Source organism: Zea mays, chromosome 6 (genome assembly GCF_902167145.1).
Source record: "Zea mays cultivar B73 chromosome 6, Zm-B73-REFERENCE-NAM-5.0, whole genome shotgun sequence".
NCBI lineage: Eukaryota > Viridiplantae > Streptophyta > Magnoliopsida > Poales > Poaceae > Zea > Zea mays.
The window spans coordinates 36,074,776-36,096,281 of NC_050101.1; the positions used below are offsets into that span (position 1 = coordinate 36,074,776).

A 21,506-nucleotide genomic window follows, 5' to 3' on the forward strand; every position below is an offset into this window, starting at 1 on the left:
TCCCTCTCTCTGCTACGGCGGTGGCGCGGTATGGTGGGGGGTTTGCGGGTGGACGAGAGAGGCAAGGAGGTGCAGTTCAAATACCCACAAACGCGGCCCCGAAGCAGTTTCCTCCCCGGTCCATCCGCGCGAGGATCTCGGCGGCGCCTTCTTTGCGGTTCGGTTGAGCTCGCCCGCGAGCCTCGCGTTCTGTTGAGGATGAAGCCAGCTGACAAAACAGGCCCACCTGTCGGTGTCCGCTGCTGAGACGCGCGCGCGAGGAGACTGGGTAACTGGCCAGTGGGACCCGGTTGTCAGCAGGTGGGACAGCGGGAATGGTACTGAGCCGCGCGCGCGTTCGCGGAAAGAGGGGAGTGGGCCGAAATAAGATAAACCGGCCCAGGCGCAGCAGTACCTCTTTCTCTTTTTTCTTTTATGTTTTATTTTCTGTTTTTCTGATTCATACACATTTTGAATTCCAATTTGAATTTGAATCAAATTATGGGCTCCACCCATGAGTTAGGTGTTACATTAAAATAATGGCATAGGAATAATATTTTATTTATTTATTTTATATTATTTTTACTCACATAAAATTTTCCTCCTTTCCTTTTCTAGGGTTTCTTTTAGATTGTTCATTCTACTTTGGACTTTTTACTATATTTCTTATCACAAAATGCACACACAAAAACAATATCCAGCATGATGCATCATTTTAATGGCATATATTCTTTTATTAATTATTTGCTTTTGAATATGGTATTCACATGAGATGATGCATAACGGTTAAACCCACATAAGGAGAAATTATTTCTCTATTGGTATTATTTCTAGCAATTTACAAGGTGGGTGTTACAGAGTGGGGGCGGGTCTGGCGAGGTCGGACCTTCCATCTCCACATGCGGACCTTTCCTTGGAGCAGCCGTGCGAGGATGGCGATGCGCGGGGTCGGACCTTCCATGATGGCGGCCGAGAGAGGAGAGCAGGGTCGGGGATGTGCTTGCGGGGTCGGACCTTCCATCTCCACACGCGGACCTTCCTTCATTGGAGCAGCCACGCGGGGATGGTGATGGCGGGGCGTCGGGGGCGCAGAGAGCGAGGACGGGGATGCTCTGGAGGGGTCGGACCTTCCATGTCGACATGCGGACCTTCCTTCCTTGGAGTAGCCGCGCGGGGATGGCGATGCGCGGGGCGTCGGGGGCGCAGAGAGCGGGGGCGCGAGAGAGAGCGGGCGACTACAGGCAGAACCGTGCACCAAAATATGTGTACGTCTACACTATCGTCTTATAGAGTAGTAGAGATTTTGTTGGATAGCGTGCACGGTACAGATTTTGGAAATTTCTCGGTTCCCAAATGCTGCTGTTGAGCATAGCGGAGGGTCCGACCTTATTATAGGTCGGTCCGTGGCAACACGAACGATCCGCGTGTGCGTAGAATCAGTTAGAATTCAAATTTCTAGTGGGATTTGTTAGCAAAAACTGTGGGATTAACTTGGAAACTGACTTGAAACGGGTATAGACCTCCACCCTTTATATAAATGAAGGGTTACAACCGATTAAAACCCCCTACAATCAATTCAATAAAATTTACTTATCATTTTTACCTTACATATTTAGTCCTAGTTTAGCCTTCTTCTACCTCTAATATTCACCTCTCTTCGGCTCTACGTCAACTAGAGGTGTCTTTAGTGGTCTGCCGACGCCAAGACACACCTTAGGATCTCTTCTCCTCGAGAGGCGAGATCTATGTCTGCTACAAAGAAGACGACCCTCTGCGCCATTGCGAACTGTCCGAGCCCTGGCACGGACCGCCCAGACGTATCCAGAGAAGGAGCCACTGTTGCATCTAGGTCGCGGATCGTCCGGCCCTGTGCTGCGGACCGTCCGCACCTCCGCAAAGAACATCGTCAGCGGTCCATCTCCGGTTTTTGGCGCCCAGATCGACGTCAACACACTTTTTGGCGACTCCGCTGGGGACCAGGTGTCTAGATCTACTAAAATCAGGCCCTCAAATGGTCGGTTCTAAAGATCACATCGACATCTACCCATACAATATGCTTAGGCCCGGCTGTCAAAAACCTGTCGGCCGATGAGCAACAGTTATATGAAGACTTGATGAGTCAAGTGTGGGAGGACGCACGTTGCCAAATCGCTAAGAGACAAAGAAATTCTTATCATACTTAATGGTGGATCGCCACTAGAAGATTGCCAAACATCGAGAGATCGAGATTGCATCCCTCCTACCTTCACTTCAAATCCCAAATGTAAGTAAATCTGACGACGTCCAATCTATTAAGAAAAAACAAGATGAAATGAAACAATAGATTAAGGGTTAGAAGAAACAGTTAGAAAATTAATATGCATATTTAAGAAATCTGTTGATCCTAGATTTCCGTCATACGAAACTAGCAATAGGATATTTGTGTCTAATACATCGATAGAAATGGGGATTCGTAGCCCCAATCATTGTATGATATGCCAATGAATTCATATCCAGGGCAAATTCCACCACAGTTGTCCTTGCTTGACAGATCGACGACTCTATATATGACTGGATCGTCCGCATCTAATCGCAAACCATCCGGACCCACGTGAGTGTAGGATTACGGGGAGGCTACGCTAGCGCAAAACAAAAATTTTCATCCCCATAATACCAAGAACTACTGCGGTTATAGGTCATGGAATTACCACTAGACGCGCAGAGCAGCGGAAGACGTCTCGATGTAGACGAACGCGTCGAGCAGTGCCGTGCAGTCGCCGGCGTCCTTCACGTCCTCGCACGGTTCGTCCAAGTGCTCCAGATGCAGCACCTTCGAGGTATCCACACGTACAGGGAGGAAGCGCCGCGTACCGAACTGCTAGGTTCACGACGGCGGCTTGGCGAGGGCGAGAGGTGGGCGGCGGCTGTTAGTTCGCAGGTGGCGAATTAGGTTATATGTTAACCGCGCCCTCGCCCCTCAATATATAGGCGTTATGGTGGGCTTCTGACGCCGAGGCCCATCATTAACCCTAAAGCCCAGTCTAATTTCGGATCTAATCTGAATTAGGCTTCCTTCCCCTTAAGTGTGTGACCCTATAGGTTCACGTACAAATAGACATAGGCCGAGTACTCTTACTTGGCCCAATAATTGACAGCAACCTCTAGCAAGACATGTCAACTCCTATGTGTACGTAAAGATCATATCAGACGAACCATTGCGACATTACGTACATGCTGTTCCCTTTGTCTCACGATATTTGGTCTGGCTCTAAGCTGACCTCTCTTTCTCGATACTGTGAATTGGAATCCTTTCAATGGTTAACTCTTAACCCTAGCACGGCCATGCATTTCTTGATCCAATCACTCGAGGGGCCCAGAGATATCTCTCTCACAAAGAGAGGGACAAATTCCATCTTGACTGACCATGCCTCATAGCATGCTTCCTGACAAACCCAAAACTACCTTTATAACTACCCAGTTACAGGATAGCGTTTGATAGTCCCTAAGTAAGTCAATTCACATCTTGAGAACATGCGACAATCTCAGGTCTAAGGATACAGTATTCATGTTGCAAGAAGAGAACTATATTACAATATCTCACGTTGGGTCGGTCCAGCCTCATGTCATACATGCGCCCACATTATTAGTTTAACATCTCCATGTTCATGACTTGTGAAATGTAGTCATCAACTAATACATGTGCTAGTCATCGACTCTGACTAGGGACATCATTTAGAATAACCATATAAGTAAAGAATCTCACAAACAATTCACATAATTGCTAATCAATACAAGGTGCCTTCCATGGATATTCAATTAAGCAATATATATATCATGGATACAAAGAAATATGCTCATCTCTATGATTATCTCTAGGGCATATTTCTAACAGTCTCCCACTTGCACTAGAGTTAATCTAGAAGATATCTAATACCCATAGATCTCACGTGTGCCTCATGCTTAGGTTGTGGAAGAGGTTTTGTCAAAGGATCAGCAACATTCAAATCCGTATGTATTTTGCATATCTTTATCTCACCCCGCCTAATGAATTCCCGTATGAGGTGAAACTTCCACAGTACGTGTTTGTTTTTCTGGTGGTTCCTTGGCTCCTTAGCTTGCGCAATAGCCCCATTGTTGTCACAGTAGAGGTTCAATGGGCTAGATGCATTAGGAAACACACCAAGCTCGATGAGGAACTTCCTTATCCAAACACCTTCCTTCGCAGATTCAGAAGCTGCAATGTACTCGGCTTCTGTTGTAGAATCAGTCACAGTCTCCTGTTTGGAACTCTTCCAACTAACAGCACCACCATTTATTGTGAACACAAAACCTGATTGCGATTTTAACTCGTCTAGGTCAGTTTGGAAGCTAGCATCGGTGTAACCAGTTACAACGAGCTCCTCCTTACCCCCATATACCAGGAACATATCTTTAGTCCTTCTTAAGTACTTAAGAATGCCTTTTACCGCTGTCCAGTGATCCTCACCTGGATCAGCCTGGTATCTACTCGTAGCACTTATAGCGTATGAAACATCTGGGCGTGTACTTATCATGGCATACATGATTGATCCAATCGCTGAGGCGTATGGTACCTTACTCATGCGCTCTCGCTCATTAGCCGTCGCAGGACATTGCATCTGGCTAAGGTGTTTACCATGTGACATAGGTATGAAACCTTTCTTGGACTGTTCCATGTTGAACCGTTTCAAAACCTTATCAATGTACGTATCTTGACTTAATCCTATAAGCCTCTTCGACCTATCTCTATAGATCCTTATGCCCAAAATATATGCTGCTTCCCCTAAGTCCTTCATAGAAAAACTCTTTTTCAGTGAAGCCTTGACGGACTCCAGCATAGGAATGTCATTCCCAATCAATAATATGTCATCCACATACAAGATCAGAAATACAACAGCGCTCCCACTTTCCTTCTTGTAAACACAAGCTTCTTCTTCATTCTGATGAAAACCAAGCCCTTTGATCACTTCATCAAAACGAATGTTCCAACTCCGAGATGCTTGCTTCAACCCATAAATGGATTTCTAAAGTTTGCATATCTTTCCAGCATTGATCGGATCGACAAAACCCTCGGGCTGTATCATATACACGTCCTCATCTAGGTTTCCATTAAGGAAAGCTGTTTTGACATCCATCTGCCAAATCTCATAATCGAAATATGCGGCAATAGCTAGAATGATCCGAATAGATTTAAGCATCGCTACTGGCGAGAATGTCTCGTCATAGTCAACTCCTTGAACTTGTCGAAAACCCTTTGCAACAAGTCGAGCCTTATAGATGTGAACATTTCCATCCATGTCTTTCTTCTTCTTATAGATCCATTTGCATTCTATAGGTCTAACACCATCAGGCGGGTCAACCAAGTTCCAAACTTGATTTTCTCCCATGGAATCTATCTCGGATCTCATGGCGACATGCCATTTCTCGGAATCTGGGTCCATCATCGCTTCTGAATATGTTGCAGGTTCGTCGTTGTCTAACAACAACACTTCCCCATTGCCCAACAATAGCACTTCTCCTCGTGCCTCGCGAAGCCTTGCTGACCTTCGTGGTTGTGGTGGTGATTCTCTTGTCATAGACGTCTCAACTTGTTCTGCTACATTAGCATCACTTGTTGAATCTTGTCCCACTGGCTCATCCTGAACTTCTTCAAGATACACCTTTTGTTTACTTTTCTCTCTTTTGAGAAACTCTTTCTCTAAGAACACACCGTTCCGGGCGACAAACACTTTGCCCTCTGACCGGTGGTAAAAGTAATATCCTAAAGTTTCCTTTGGATATCCCACGAACATGCACTTGTCCGATTTTGGAGTGAGTTTATCCGACTGTAGTCGCTTGACGTAAACCTCACAACCCCAAATCTTCAGAAAAGACAAGCTGGGAGTCTTCCCAGTCCACATTTCATATGGTGTCTTAACTACGGACTTAGACGGTACCCTATTTAGTGTGAAAGCTGCTGTTTCTAGAGCGTATCCCCAAAACGACAAAGGTAGGTCCGACTGGCTCATCATTGATCGAACCATATCCAATAAAGTCCGATTACGTCGCTCAGACACGCCATTCCTCTGAGGCGTTCCAGGCGGCGTAAGCTGTGGAACAATTCCACAACTCTTTAGATGATTGCTAAACTCATGACTCAAATATTCACCACCACGATCTGATCGCAGTGCTTTAATTTTCTTGCCACGCTGATTTTCTACTTCATTCTGAAACTCTTTGAACTTTTCTAAGGATTCAGACTTGTGTTTCATTAAGTAGACATACCCATATCTACTAAAATCATCAGTGAAGGTTATGAAGTATTGGAATCCTCCCCTAGCTGTCGTACTCATTGGTCCGCACACATCAGTATGTATGAGTTCCAATAAATCTAACGTCCTCTCCGGTAAACCCGTGAAGGGCGCCTTGGTCATCTTACCAAGTAAGCAAGCTTCACATGTCTCGTATGATTCAAAATCAAACGAAGTTAAAAGCCCATCAGAATGAAGCTTCTTCATGCGATTCTCACTTATATGACCCAAACGACAGTGCCACATGTAGGTAGGACTTAAATCATTAGGCCGAGGCCTTTTAGCACTAATATTACAGATAGGTGCATCATCAAGATTTAAAATGAATAACCCATTCATAATGGATGCAAAAGCCACAAACATGCCATTCTTAGAGATCACACAACCATTGTTTTCACTCGCAAATGAATAACCATCCTTCATCAAACATGAAGGAGACATAATGTTTCGACTCATACTAGGAACTAGATAACAATTATTTAACTCCAAAATAAATCCTGATGGGAGGTGGAGTTGCATCGTCCCGACGGTCAACGCAGCAACTCTTGCATTATTGCCTACCCGGAAATCAACTTCTCCTCTTTTCACGCTTCTACTTCTTATCATTCCCTGCATCGAATTGCAAATATGGGCAACCGATCCGGTATCAAATACCCAAGAATTAATATAAGAATCAGCAAGAAAAATTTCTGTAATGTGAATAGCAAGTGTACCTGCTGCGGCTGTACCCTTACCGCCGCGATCCTTAATAGAGGCCAAGTACTGCTTGCAATTCCTTTTCCAGTGACCAAGTTCTTTGCAATAAAAGCACTCTGCATCTGCAGCTGGTCCAGCCTTGGGCTTTTGATTGGGCTTGGATACTGTATCCTTTCCCTTGCCCTTCTTCTTTTGAGACTTACCCTTCTTCTTAAAGTTGGGTTTGTTTTGGACCGCCATCACATGGCCGCTGCTGCCAGCACTTTTCTTTATGTCCCCCTCTGCAGTTTTCAGCATGCCACATAGTTCATTGAGGCCCCTCTCCGCCCCATGCATATGGTAGTTCGTGATGAAGTTTCCATAGCTGGGCGGAAGAGATGCCAAAATGAAGTCAGTGGCCAACTCTTGGCTTATTGGGAAGCCTAGCTTCTCCAACCTCTGACTGTAACCAACCATTTTGATTACGTGTGGCCCAACTGCTGCGCCTTCTGCTAGCTTGCATTCCAGAAAGGCTTTGGACACATTGAACCTTTCAGTCCTAGCCTGAGTCTGGAACATATCCTTGAGCGCCACGATCATATCGTACACCTCATGGTTTGTCTCAAACTGCATCTGGAGCTCAGGCTCCATGCAAGCAAGCATTAGGCAACTTACTTCAAGATTAGCATCCATTGCTTTCTTGTAAGCGGTTTTAGCTGCGGCAGTTGCATTTTCACCAGGATCCTCTGGAGTGGGGTGTCTAGAACGTCTTCCTTTTTTTCAGCCCTGAGAACAATTCTCAGGTTACGGATCCAATCCGTATAGTTTGTTCCATTTAACTTATCCTTTTCAAGAATCGATCGCAAAGTAAATGTTGGTGTGCTAGGTGCCATTTATCTACAACAAAATAATGCAAAATACTAAGACAAAAATATCCATGACAGAGTAAATCATATTAAACATTTAATAGTCTACTCCCACTAAAATCAATATCCCTCTATTGATACTTAGTGATTCAGAATCCACAACTAACAAGTCTACTAGTGAGCTTTAGCATCACCGCTAGAAGACAAGGTAGATCGGTAAGCAACTCCTTGCTAATCATATCATATATATGACTCCTGTTGTTGGGTGACATCTCTATGTCTCGGCTCCCAACCTTATGCCTCAAAGTCCTTAACCATTAAGCTGACTTTGTTTAAGTTAACCAACCCTTTCTGCAGTTCGTATCCGATACAAACCTATCTAGTCAAGGAAAACTGGTGGCACCCTAATTTCATAGACCCACCACCAATTGTACAAGACTTATGATAGTGCAAGGTTTGGAGAGGCATTAAAGCTTAAACATTTATGAGGGATCGTCCTACTTATAACATCGCACGCAAGGACATATATGCAATATAAACAAGTAGAACAATAAGAATGGCATTCACACAACAGTTGTGATTCGGTATGGCTTGTTTTCTCATGGTGATCTCCATCTCCAATAATCTGTCCATCACGATGATCTCCATCTCCATGATATAGGTATGCCATCCTCCAGGTGATGAGTCCTTCAAGACCTATCTAACGTATGCTGGTAAACAAATTACATATACGCTTTGGATCATCACATGTTGACACGCAGGTCATTACATTAAATTTGGACAATACATGTGGCTCCAGCCGTATTGCCCTGGTCACGACACGCAGGTCATGAATAATTTGTTAACATGCATCACATACACATAATAGCCATACCGATCACATGTCCTGCAAAAACAGGTTAGACAAACACGTTTCTATACGTTCGCCACTACAGCAGATAGCCACGGCGGTCCCATGCATCGTATGTATGGAAATTCCACTAGAAATCTCATGCGGTTGATCAAATCAACCCAAATCCGAGACTTTCGACCCGAAGAAGATTACACTCATGACGTCGATCTGTTGCGTCAATCTGCTGGTTGTGTACGCAGTTAGCCCCGATGGTGATTCCAGCCGGTAGGGGCAAGTCGTGCATACAACAGAGAAGGACGAACTGATCTCTCCAGTCATATCCGATGTAATCTACTTCAACCCTTTATTACCGATTGATCTAATCAAACCGTGCATCAAGTAGATCCATCACATGAACCTAGATCCAGACCTAAAACTTACGCAGAACCTGCCTCTGATACCACTGTAGGATTACGGGGAGGCTACGCTAGCGCAAAACAAAAATTTTCATCCCCATAATACCAAGAACTACTGCGGTTATAGGTCATGGAATTACCACTAGACGCGCAGAGCAGCGGAAGACGTCTCGATGTAGACGAACGCGTCGAGCAGTGCCGTGCAGTCGCCGGCGTCCTTCACGTCCTCGCACGGTTCGTCCAAGTGCTCCAGATGCAGCACCTCCGAGGTATCCACACGTACAGGGAGGAAGCGCCGCGTACCGAACTGCTAGGTTCGCGACGGCGGCTTGGCGAGGGCGAGAGGTGGGCGGCGGCTGTTAGTTCGCAGGTGGCGAATTAGGTTATATGTTAACCGCGCCCTCGCCCCTCAATATATAGGCGTTATGGTGGGCTTCTGACGCCGAGGCCCATCATTAACCCTAAAGCCCAGTCTAATTTCGGATCTAATCCGAATTAGGCTTCCTTCCCCTTAAGTGTGTGACCCTATAGGTTCACGTACAAATAGACATAGGCCGAGTACTCTTACTTGGCCCAATAATTGACAGCAGCCTCTAGCAAGACATGTCAACTCCTATGTGTACGTAAAGATCATATCAGACGAACCATTGCGACATTACGTACATGCTGTTCCCTTTGTCTCACGATATTTGGTCTGGCTCTAAGCTGACCTCTCTTTCTCGATACTGTGAATTGGAATCCTTTCAATGGTTAACTCTTAACCCTAGCACGGCCATGCATTTCTTGATCCAATCACTCGAGGGGCCCAGAGATATCTCTCTCACAAAGAGAGGGACAAATTCCATCTTGACTGACCATGCCTCATAGCATGCTTCCTGACAAACCCAAAACTACCTTTATAACTACCCAGTTACAGGATAGCGTTTGATAGTCCCTAAGTAAGTCAATTCACATCTTGAGAACATGCGACAATCTCAGGTCTAAGGATACAGTATTCATGTTGCAAGAAGAGAACTATATTACAATATCTCACGTTGGGTCGGTCCAGCCTCATGTCATACATGCGCCCACATTATTAGTTTAACATCTCCATGTTCATGACTTGTGAAATGTAGTCATCAACTAATACATGTGCTAGTCATCGACTCTGACTAGGGACATCATTTAGAATAACCATATAAGTAAAGAATCTCACAAACAATTCACATAATTGCTAATCAATACAAGGTGCCTTCCATGGATATTCAATTAAGCAATATATATATCATGGATACAAAGAAATATGCTCATCTCTATGATTATCTCTAGGGCATATTTCTAACAGTGAGGGCCACCATGTGACCCCTCGGTGGTAGAAAACCATGACTATCCGATACGACCAAAGAGTCCGGGTATATCCACGGACCATCCGTTAGTGCGCCGGCTCGTCCGATCACCTTGACCGGACCATCTGGATACACGTATGCAGAACCTGTTGCGGCACAAAAACACACCCAATTATTACATACCACAACAACAATATGTTCCTCACCCTACATATCAGAGCCACGGCGCAACATGCGATCACAGGTCGAGTGTCATTCTCGATTGGTCATGGCAGGAAGGCTGGCATAGCAATGCTCGGCCAAATGAGCCCTACCTCCCAAGGATTGGTGGCTTGCCACCAGACGCTATGGAAAAAATTAGGAAAGCAATGGTTGAACTACTCCAAGAAAGGCTCAGCTTAAGTGTAGCCATATCGGGACAGTCGTATTGGAAACCTTATAATCACCGATTCGACACCATGCCATATCCACAAGGGGCCAGGATACCGAATTTCTCTAAATTTTCCAGTGAAAGCAGGAAAAGCACGTAAGCCGTTTTTAGCACACCTACGGAAATTGGCTGATAGGGAAGCCTATAGTGTCTGTTTATTTTCATCGTCCCTTACTGGTACCGCATTCGCATGGTACGTAGCTCTGCCGTCTAACTCTATCAATTCTTGGGAAGAATTAGAGCAGAAATTCCATGACCACTTTTCTTAGGAGAGCATGGGTTAGAATTAGTTGATCTGGCTTCAGTCCGACAGGGGAACGGGGAATCGATTAATGACTATATCAAGAGGTTCTGGGACACTAGAAACAGATGCTTCCAAATCCATGTTGCAGACAAACAACTAGAAGGGCTGGCTTTTAATGGGTTGCGATCCTACTTAAGAGAAAAATTAGATGGCACCTAGTTCTTCTTGATAGCGTAGCTACATCAATGGGTTTTGGCTTGTGAGAGACGATGTAAAGAGACATCAAAATCGACCAGCCATACTATACGTCTAGTGGACTGTCACTCTCACACCCGGGCTTTAAGGAACAAAGCCGGGTGCATCTCATATGTGCGCCAAGGAAGAACAACACACATAATAACAAAGTGCATAGAGATAAATGTCATAAATATCATAAATGTACTTATTACATAGTGGAAGTCTTACAAAAATAAATGATAAAATAAAGCGAACTAATTATTATTCCCTGGCGCCACAAAGCTGACTGGGAGACGCCACCTAGATCAAGTCGAAAGCCTCAGAGTTAGGCAGCTCCTCTTCGACCACCTGTTATTCTCCTGTGGGGGTGTGAGATAGCAAGAGTGAGCTCAGATACGTTCATAGCTCAACAAGTCGTGGGGAATAATGTGCATGAACTCACCAAAGGTGGGAGTTCAGGTGAAGTGTAAGGCTGATCAATAAAATAAAGGCTGAAGCTGAGCATTGCTTTTATAAGTTGGTCAAAGTTTTATTAGCAATTACTAAGTATAAGTAAATACCAAACCTTAATAATAATAAAGAAAAGTAATAAATAAATAATCCCAATGCGATGCAAATGACAAATTGAGTTTTAATTGCATAGATTAATCATGTGAGGGTCCGAGCTGCTCATGACCGTGAGCACGACTAGTATACCAGTTTTACACTCTGCGGAGGTTACACATCTTTACCAACAAGTCATGTTACCCATCTGCCAAGAGACGGCCAATCCCATACACCTCTACCGAGGAGGCGAGGCAGGGTAACACTACGGGGCCTTTACAAAGTTTCAATAGTTTCAGAAATCCCGCTACAGTTTATAGGAAGCTCCAGTGCAGGAATCCCTCGCCTGACCGCCATCGCAGCAAAATCAACCCAAGGACCTCCCTACACTGACCACTCCCTTGCTGCCCTTGCCCCTTTCGGGTAAGGAAGTCATCCACTAGCTTTCCTAGTTAATCAGCCAAGGGCGTCCCATTAAACCCTTGTGGTAGCACTGTTTTCCCGGGTGGTCACTCCATGTTCCCATTAACATAATGATCTTAACATGAACAGTGATAATAAAAAGAGAATAAAGGTGTAATCATGAATAATGTATAACCATACCCAAATCCACATAAAGCAATAGCAGGTACTACCAAAAAATATTTCAGTGGTAAGCAAGGTATAAAGATAACCAAAACTGGGGTAACCTATTGGATCCCATCAAAATTATCCTATGCCGACCATTATAATTAATAAGAACATGGCTGGGAAAAAGTAAGTGATCAAGGGCACAACTTGCCTTCAATGAGCTCCTGCTCAGCAACTTCTACTTGCTGAACCTCAGAATCCACAGTAGCTTGCTCGTCTACTCGCATCAACACAATACATACATAGTATAGCAAAAATTAACATCACACCAAACATGTAAACAAAATACATAATAAAAATATACATATTAAAATAAGAACCTAGGAACAGAAATCATTAATTTTGGAGTTATAGATTTTAAGTTATGAATTTCCAAAGGTTTTATGTGCTTGAAATAGGATTAAGTGAAAAATAAAATTTCTTACTATTTTCATGCCAAAACAGAGACTCTAGATGATAAACAATAATGTTATAAAATTGTAGAAACTGGAATGGATGAATTTGGAGCTAAAATGAATTTAATATGAATTTCCCAAGTTTCTAGAATTGTTTTTGTATTAAAAACTAATTTCTATAATTATTTCTATATTTTTAATCCCTTCTGGACTGGGCCTCAATTTCGTAAAAGTGCAAGGGGTTCTGGCATAAGATTCCCGAGACACAGAGAATAGTACTCTCTGGATGGCGGGTTCTAAATCAACTAAATACAGGGGCTCCTATGCAATTTACACACGGCGAAGGGGTATCTAGGGTTTCTGACCGTTGGATTAGAATCACGCGCACCAGATTACACCACCCATTTAATCGAAGCGGTACGAAATCTCCAACGTCGGATCAACGACCAAGCGTCTAGATTTAAAATCCTAAGATCGCTTCCCACGCGCCCGATCCGCATCGGACGACCGAAATGAATTTAGCCCGAACCGATATCACGATCTAATCGGGACCGTTCCATGGGAGATCAATGGTCCACAACCTATCATCTCCAATCCGCACCCATACGCGGCGGCGCTGGCAAACCGCACGGCGGCGCTCGCCGACGAGCAGCGCGCGAGGCGCCCTGGAGGTCTAACCCTATCGGTAACTAGCTCTACACATCTAGGAGAACGAGGCAGGCAAGATGGCCGAGGTCTCACCGACGCAATTGGCAAGTCGAGGTTGGTCCACGGTAGAGCGCGAGCTCGGCGGAGAACACCACTCCGACGAGGAATTCCTGAGACCCTAGGGGTTCTTAGCTCGAATTGAGGGCTCCCTCAGCTTCACAGGTTTCCAGCGCACGCCCTTGGCCACTTGCACAGACTAGAACGCATGCACAAACGACAATCACCGGCGGCGACCCACGCCTTTCTCTCTCTCAATGACACAACTCGGTATGCGGTGGTTGTAGGGGGTCGTAGGTGTGGGTATGCGGTAGAGGGAGAGAGGGCGAGGCGAACCCGGGGTCGTGGCTCCTATATGGACGCGACACGGCCAGGCGCTTCAACGGATCGCGCGAAGTCCGCGGCTCCGCGCGCGTACCGCCATGCGCGACGAAGTCGTTGGGGATAAGTCTGACGTGTGTGGGCCATGGTCAGTGACACGGGGAAACACGGCGCGGTCAAGTGGTGGAGCTAGCATGCGGGCCCCGCGGAGCAGTGAAAGAGGAACCGCGCAGTTGACGCGAGGGTGTGGCCAACCAAGGCCCGCCCGTCAGTGTCCCAAACAGATTCAGGCAGTGAGCGACTGACTAGTGGGACCCAGTGGTCGGCGCGAGCATCCGCCTAGGGTCGCGTGGAGGGATTTGATGGGCCGCACGCGCGTTGAATGGGCCGAATTGGTTGATTTCAGCCCAATTCGTGGGTCTTTTTCTTTTCTTTAATTCTCCATTTCCTTTTCTTCTTATTTTTTATTCTCAATTTAAAATTCAAATTGGTGGTGAACTTGTTTTCAGTTAAAGGTACAATTTGAAAATATCAGTGTGAAGGGTATTTACTCTGATTTTTATTTTATTTTATGTAGTATTTTTTTTCATTTCTTCCCTTCTCTTATTTCAAACCCTAATTCTTAATTTAGGGCTCAAGCTCCTAGTAATTATTCTCTTATTATTTTTATTCTTATTTTTTTATTTAATGCACAAACATATAAAACTCCAACAAGATGCACTTTCTTTTATTTTAGTATCATTTGTTTTAATTAATCACTCTTAATTATATGTATGATCTTTTTTTATGATGCAAATATGGCACATAAAATAAGGAGATCAACTATATATTTCTTGAATACAATTTTGAGTGCTACAATCACACCCAATTTTGAAGGTAAACCAAATGCGAACCATGTACATGCCAGGATCAGAAATTCACGTACACAACGATTACATAAATGACTCATCATAGCACAATGCTTCGAATAACAATAAAGAGTAAGTAATAATATTAAATACTAGAGTCATTTATATAATATAAATCAAAGTACACATAGTCGAAACGTAGCCAACGTAAACAAACCCACCACAGGCAGCTGACTAAGGGAGGTCGCTAGCCTAATCCTCGAACTCGTCGAAGTCCTGGAACTCCTTGAGATCCGCCTCGACACCTTTTCTTCTTTACCTGAGCATAGGTTGCGCTAATGGCAACCTGGTGTTTTATGAAAGCAAGGGTGAGTACACATCAACATACTCAGCAAATGTCTCGTTTGGCTGAGGTGGACTAGCTTTATGTGGAGTTAAGTTCAAGTAGTTGCTTTTAGTTGGTCATGTATTTATCATTAATAGAAGCCAGGTTTTAGCAATAACCAACCCGCAAACCATTTCCTCATCGAGGAAACATCATTATCATCATCGAACCAAAAACCATTAATAGAATCATTGCATCTCGAACCAGTTGTATCTCTAATCAAAGAGGATACCAAGGTCGCTCATAACCGTGAGCACGGCTGATATATTAGGTTCATTCCTCTGCAGAGGTCACACACTTTACCCATGAGTCGCGATCCCTTTCTAGCCTGGGTTTGCAAGACCCGATCTTCACTACTGAGGTGAATGGCCAGGGATACACTACAGAGCCTTTACAAAGATTCCCCTGGTGTGTAGCTGCCCGTTAGGTTTTTGCCAGTCGTACAAACACAATACTCCTCCCTAAGGTGGGTGACTAACAAAACCAAATCAAAGAAACCTCGGCACCCACCCTTAGCAGAGCAAACACTATGCCCCGCCCCCATTGACGCCCTACGACGAAGCCAACTACACCCCAAGTTCCTCCAATTAATTAGCTAAGGGCGTCCCATACCACCCTCATGGTTGCACTGTTTTCCCGGGTGGTCTCTCAACGAACAGGTCCTTACGGAGAGGTACTCGAAAAACAACCCGAGTCCCCTAAAATAACACAAGTTCATCATCATAATCAAGATATCATCAACGTATCATAAATATTCTCACCATGTTCATTGATTAAAGTAGAGCGCTAGCATAAAGCTAATCAAAATACCCCAAAAAGTAATCAAGGACAAGGTAAATAGAAAGCTAGTCAATCCTGAGGTTTCAATTATGTAATGCGGGGGAATGAATTATCATGTGAATAGGATATAAATAAGTCAGAGGACACTTGCCTTCACCAAACAGATGCCCAGGTCTTCAACCTTGTAGAACTCGAAGAGGTTGATCACTTGGTCGCCAATGCTTGATCTTCGATTCCTCGAAGCTCGGAAACGGACCGCAATATATTCGCGACATGCAGCGAATATGAACAGGCACAAACATATATATATATATATATATATATATGTGTGTGTGTGTGTGTGTGTCGGCGTTTCGACCCCGGGGGGTCCCTGGACCGACGAGTAAATTGTCGCTGCGTGCCCCAGCCCAGATGGGTTGGCGCGAGACGGAACATAGAGGGGGGAAACCCGCGGCTTCGTGTTGTCCTGCGCCAGAGTGGATGCACTTGCAGTAGGGGGTTACAAGCGTTCGCGAGGGAGAAGAGAGAGAGAGCCTGTTCGTCAGCCCATCCTCCCGCGCGACCACCCTCTCTCCGTACGAGGGCCTTGGACCTTCCTTTTATAGATGTAAGGAGAGGGTCCAGGTGTACAATGGAGGTGTAGCAATATGCTAACGTGTCCAGCAGAGAGGAGCCAGAGCCCTATGTACATGCCAACGTGGCTGTCGGAGAGGTGCTAGAGCCCTGTGCATGCGATGTCGTGGCCGTCGGAGGAGCGCTTGAGCCCTGTAGAAGCACAGCTGTCGGGGTTGTCGGGACCTTGCTGACGTCTCCTTGCTTCCGTAAGGGGCTGAGAACCGCCGTCGTCATGGGCGCACGCGGGGTGCCATCATTACTTGTTTACCGGGGCGAGCCAGATGGGACGCCGACCTTGTTCCCCATAGCTTGAGCTAGCTAGGGGTAGGGTAATGATGATCCCCCTGTGGCGTGGTCGGTCCGAGCCCAAGGTCGGGCGAGGCGGAGACTCCTCCTGAGGCCGAGGCTAGGGTCGGGCGAGGCGGAGACCACCTTCCGAGGTTGAGGCTGAGCCTTGGGGTCGGGCGAGGCGGAGACCACCTTCCGAGGCCGAGGCGGGGGCCGAGCCCTGGGGTCGAGCGAGGCGGAGCTTCCTATGGCGCCTGAGGCTGGACTCGGTTGCTGTCAGCCTCACCCTAGCGGGTGGCACAACAGTCGGAGCAGGGCATGCGGCGTTGTTTTCCTGTCAGGTCAGTCAGTGGAGGGCAAAATGACTGCGGTCACTTCGGCCCTGCCGACTGAGGAACGTGCGTCAGGATAAGGTGTCAGGCGATCCTTGCATTGAATGCTCCTGCGATACGGTCGGTTGGCGAGGCAATCTGGCCAAGGTTGCTTCACTGCGAAGCCTGCCCGAGCTGGGCCTCGGGAGAGTCGAGGGTGCGCCCGTTGCTTGAGGAGGCCCTCGGGCGAGGCGTGAATCTGCCTAGGTCTACTGTTCCTGCCCGAGGCTGGGCTCGGGCGAGGCGAGATTGTGTCCCTTGAGTGGATGGAGCCTTGACCTGAATTGCGCCCATCAGGCTTCTGCAGCTTGTGCTGATGGTGATTACCAGCCGAGTTTAGGAGTGTTGGGGGTACCCCTAATTATGGTCCCCGACAGTAGCCCCTGAGCCTCAAAGGGAGTGTTGGTACTCGCTTGGAGGATTTGTCGCACTTTTTTGCAAGGGGACCGTCCTTTCTCGGTTACATTTTGTTCCGGTGGGTGCGCGCGAGCGCACCCACCGGGTGTAGCCCCCGAGGCCTCGGAGGAGTGGTTTGACTCCTCTGAGGTCTTAATGCCTTTCGTGATGCCTCGGCCGGTCTGGTTGTTCCCTCATGCGATCTGATCGTAGCCCGGGTGCATGGTCAGGTTCCATGTTCTGGGGCTGGTTTGTTGACGCTGTCAACGGTTTGGCCGGAGTCGGGTTTGCGAGAGTAGCCCCCGAGCCTCTGCACAGAGCGAGAGGACGATCGAGGACTGACTCGGCTTTTATCATACGCCCCTTCATCGCCTTTCCGCAAGGAGGAGGGGGGGGAAGCGCCATGTTGCCCTCGGAGGGCGTCGAACATGGTGTCTCCAGTGAGTTGCTAACGGGTGATCCGAGTGGACGCCCATGCCCCATTCAATAAGGGTCGGCTAGTGGCCCAGAGGCACGCTCCAAAAGTACATGCATGTGATTTGCCGGACCCGGTCCCGTTCGATAGGGTCCGAGGGCTCGATGCCTCCCTCTGATGGGATTCCGTTACAGAATCGCTCCTGCTGGTCTCGGAAATGTCCTAGGGTACCTCGGGAGCGTAGCCCGAGCCTCGGCCATGTATCGGACGTACCCAGAGTCATCCCTCGCTCTGCGTGTTCTGGGGCGGCTGTCGAACCCTTCGAGGGGCCAGCCTTCGAACCCCTGATCAGTAGTGGGCGCGGAGCCCGAGTGGTCTGAGGCGGCTGTCGAAACCTTCCGAGGGGCCAACCTTCGAACCTCTTATCAGTAATGAGCATAAAGCCCGAGTGCTCTAGGGCAGCGTCGAACCCTTCTAAGGGGCCAGCCTTCGAACCGCTGATCAGTAGGAGGGCTCGGGGCCCGCTTCCTTCGCGGAGAAGGATCCCTTTCTAAATATCCCCTTTCTGGTCCCTATAGCAAGAGAGAGAAAGGGAAAAGGAAAAGGATACAAAATTAAACGATGTGGCGCACCTTTTTTGACGCGGTCATCATGGCGGAGGTGAAACGTCGCCCGCTTCGCCTGCCAAAGGTGTCGCCTGCCCTACCGCGAAGTTAATGCGACGGGGCAGGTGGTTCGCGGGGCAGCCGTTGTGCGTGCGCGAGCCGTTCGAGGGACGGAACACGGGCGCGTCGTCTTCACGCCGTGGGGGAGGGCTCCCCTGCTGCTCCAGGAGGGGACGTGAGCCTGTAGACGATTTGACTACTGCTTCCGCTCGCCTGCTGTCGCCATTACTGCCGGCCCACTTTTGGCCATATCGACCATCGCGCCTTCTCCCGTGGCTGACTGACCCGTGACCGATGTGCTTGGTTGGCACTGTTGGGCCATGCGCAGGGTTGCCTCGAGTTGCGGCACCGGTTCCGCAGTCGAGAAGGCGCAGTATTGGCGCAAGTGGTGGTGCAGTTTTTCGCACGTAGTAACCGGTGTGCCGGTTACATGACGTGTGGGCCTGGGCCTCCGTGCTGGATGCGTCGAAGTTGAAAAGGGGCGTCCCTGTGGTGCAGTTGCATGGCACCTGCATGGCGGTCCGCCCTTTCACCCGCTGGTTTAGGCGAAGGTGGAGGAGTGCTTGTAACCGCGGGGCGGTTACACGCTCCGCGCGCGGCGGTTTGGCTTCTTCTGTCCCGGACCAGCTTGCATGACGCGTGGGACCCAGCCCCCGTGTCGTAGAGGGAGGACCCTAGAGCACGTCGGTGAAGACTTAGTCCGTGACGCCTGAGGACGCGAGTGGGGGGAGTCACCTTTAAAAAGGGATCAACCCCCTGGGTGGTAGCCATGCCTTCGCACTCCCCTCATGCATTGCGCCCTTCCTCCTTCCGAGCCCCCGGATGGGGAGCACCCGCGTTGCCTTCGTCTTGTTGTTGGAGGAGCGCAACCTCGCGGAGGTTGGCACCTTTCAGCCATCACTCGGCTTCAAGGATTTTCATCAGGCAGCCCGACTGCATTCCCTTGCCAATGGTCACCCATGACGGTGACCACCAGTTCGATGGTGGGGAGAAGCAAGCCGGGCTGCGGCCTCTGCCCCGCCCTCAGCTTCAAGGATCTTCATCATCCTTGCTGGGGCAGGGAGCGAGACGAGGCGGGGCCTGCCTTCGCGTGGACTAGCGTCCTGCTTCTTCCTCCGGCATCTGGGGGTGGAAACCATCCTCCAGCTCTGCGGAGGAGGCGTCCTCCAGCCATGCGGGGGAAGGCCAACTGCTGCTGCCCGGTCAGGGTGCAGCATTCCGTCCTCTGCCCGGGCGGCTATGGCCGACCGCACCGGAGGGTCTCACAACACGTCGTACGCCGCGAGGGCGGTACTCGTGTTCTGGGACGGTCCTGTTCTCATTTTCGTGGCGAGGACGGAGGTGAGGACCTACCGGTGCGCTTTGGGGTGGCTAGCACTCGCTGGTGCGGTGTTGGTGGGCAGGTGGACGCCACCGTTGGTGCTGAGGTGGTGGCAGCCGGAGAAGGTTTCTCCACCGACGAGATCGTTGGCGTCACCTGTGCTCCGGGCCTCCGGCTCTTTGGCTTTAATAGCTGGTTCTCATCCCCCGCGAGGGGACACGAACGAGAGCCTTGTCGCAGCAGTGTCTGCCCTAAGGTCATCACTTCTGTTGTTTAGCCGCCCGGAGCGAAGGTCGTTGTCGCTGCTGATGGAGCGGCCGGCGGCGAGCCAACTGGAGTTTGTCGTCCGACAGGCCCTCCGATGTGGAGGTTGTTCATACTCGCGGGAGTGGAACCGGAGTTCCGTTTGTAATGGCACCTTGAGTGCCGGTGTTTGTTCATTGTGGCTGTCGAGGCCTGAACATCTAGGTATTTGAGTGCAATACCATGTTTCTTCCTCATTTCGAGCACCAGGACTCGCCTGTCGGCTAGCTGAACCGCTTAACCAAGTGTGAGTTGCCCTGTGCGGAAGGTGACGAGTGAGGTATCCGTATCCCGAAGCCGTAGGAGTCCCTCGGCTCGGTCGGCCTTACCACCCAAGGCTTCTCTTACTCAGTTAAAGAAACCCTCGGTTGCTCTGCGATGAGCCAGAGCCGGATGTCACACCCGGATTTTAGGGGACAAAAACCCGGGCGCGAACATAAACACCAGGTGTGCTGGGACCAAGTCTCACACATATGATGCATAGTGGCACAGGATCGAATGTCACATCTTTACTATATAACAGGAGTTCTGTACAAAAATAATTAAATAATTACATCATATGAGGAAACGATCCAGCAACCCAAAGTTGACTGGGAGACGACGGCCTAGACCTCTCACGAACACATCACAGCATCCTCCAAGCGCCTCATCCTGTGGTACCTGTTCTTGACCTGTGGCGGGGTGTGAGACAGCAAGAGTGAGCTCACATACGTTCATCGCTCAACAAGTTGTGGGGAATAATGTGCATGAACTCGCCAAAGGTGGGAGCTCACGAAGTGTAAGGCTTACCAAAGAGGATGGTTGAAGCTGAGCATTGCTTTTAAAGTTGGTCAAAATTTTATTAGCAATTACTAAGTATAAGTAAATACCAACCCAATTAAATAGTAGAACAAAAGTAACAACATCACCTACGATGCAATGCATATGACAAATTGAATTTAAGTTCCATAAATTAATCATGTGAGGGTCCGAGCTGCTCATGACCGTGAGCACGACTAGTATACCAGTTTTACACTCTGCAGAGGTTGCACATCTTTACCCACAAGTCATGTTACCCATCTGCCAAGGGATCGCGACTTCCCATACACCTCTACCGAGGAGGCGAGGCAGGGTAACACTACGAGGCCTTTACAAAGTTCCACTAGCTTCAGAAAACCCGCTACAGTTTATAGGAAGCTCCAATGCAGGAATCCCTTGCAGGACCGCCATCGCAGCAAAATCCTCCCGAGGGCCT

At 48.0% G+C, this 21,506-nt stretch overlaps 1 protein-coding gene across 1 annotated transcript in view; it reads right to left on the reverse strand.

Annotated features, from left to right (window-relative positions):
- The window catches only part of LOC103630956 (PAN domain-containing protein At5g03700), a 31,624-nt gene that overhangs the window by 8,359 nt on the left and 1,759 nt on the right, over window positions 1–21,506 (reverse strand). The window contains exon 2 of the mRNA XM_020539897.1: window positions 1,015–1,214. Within this exon, the coding sequence (XP_020395486.1) occupies window positions 1,015–1,214 (200 nt within the window). The remainder of the gene's footprint in view (window positions 1–1,014; window positions 1,215–21,506) is intronic.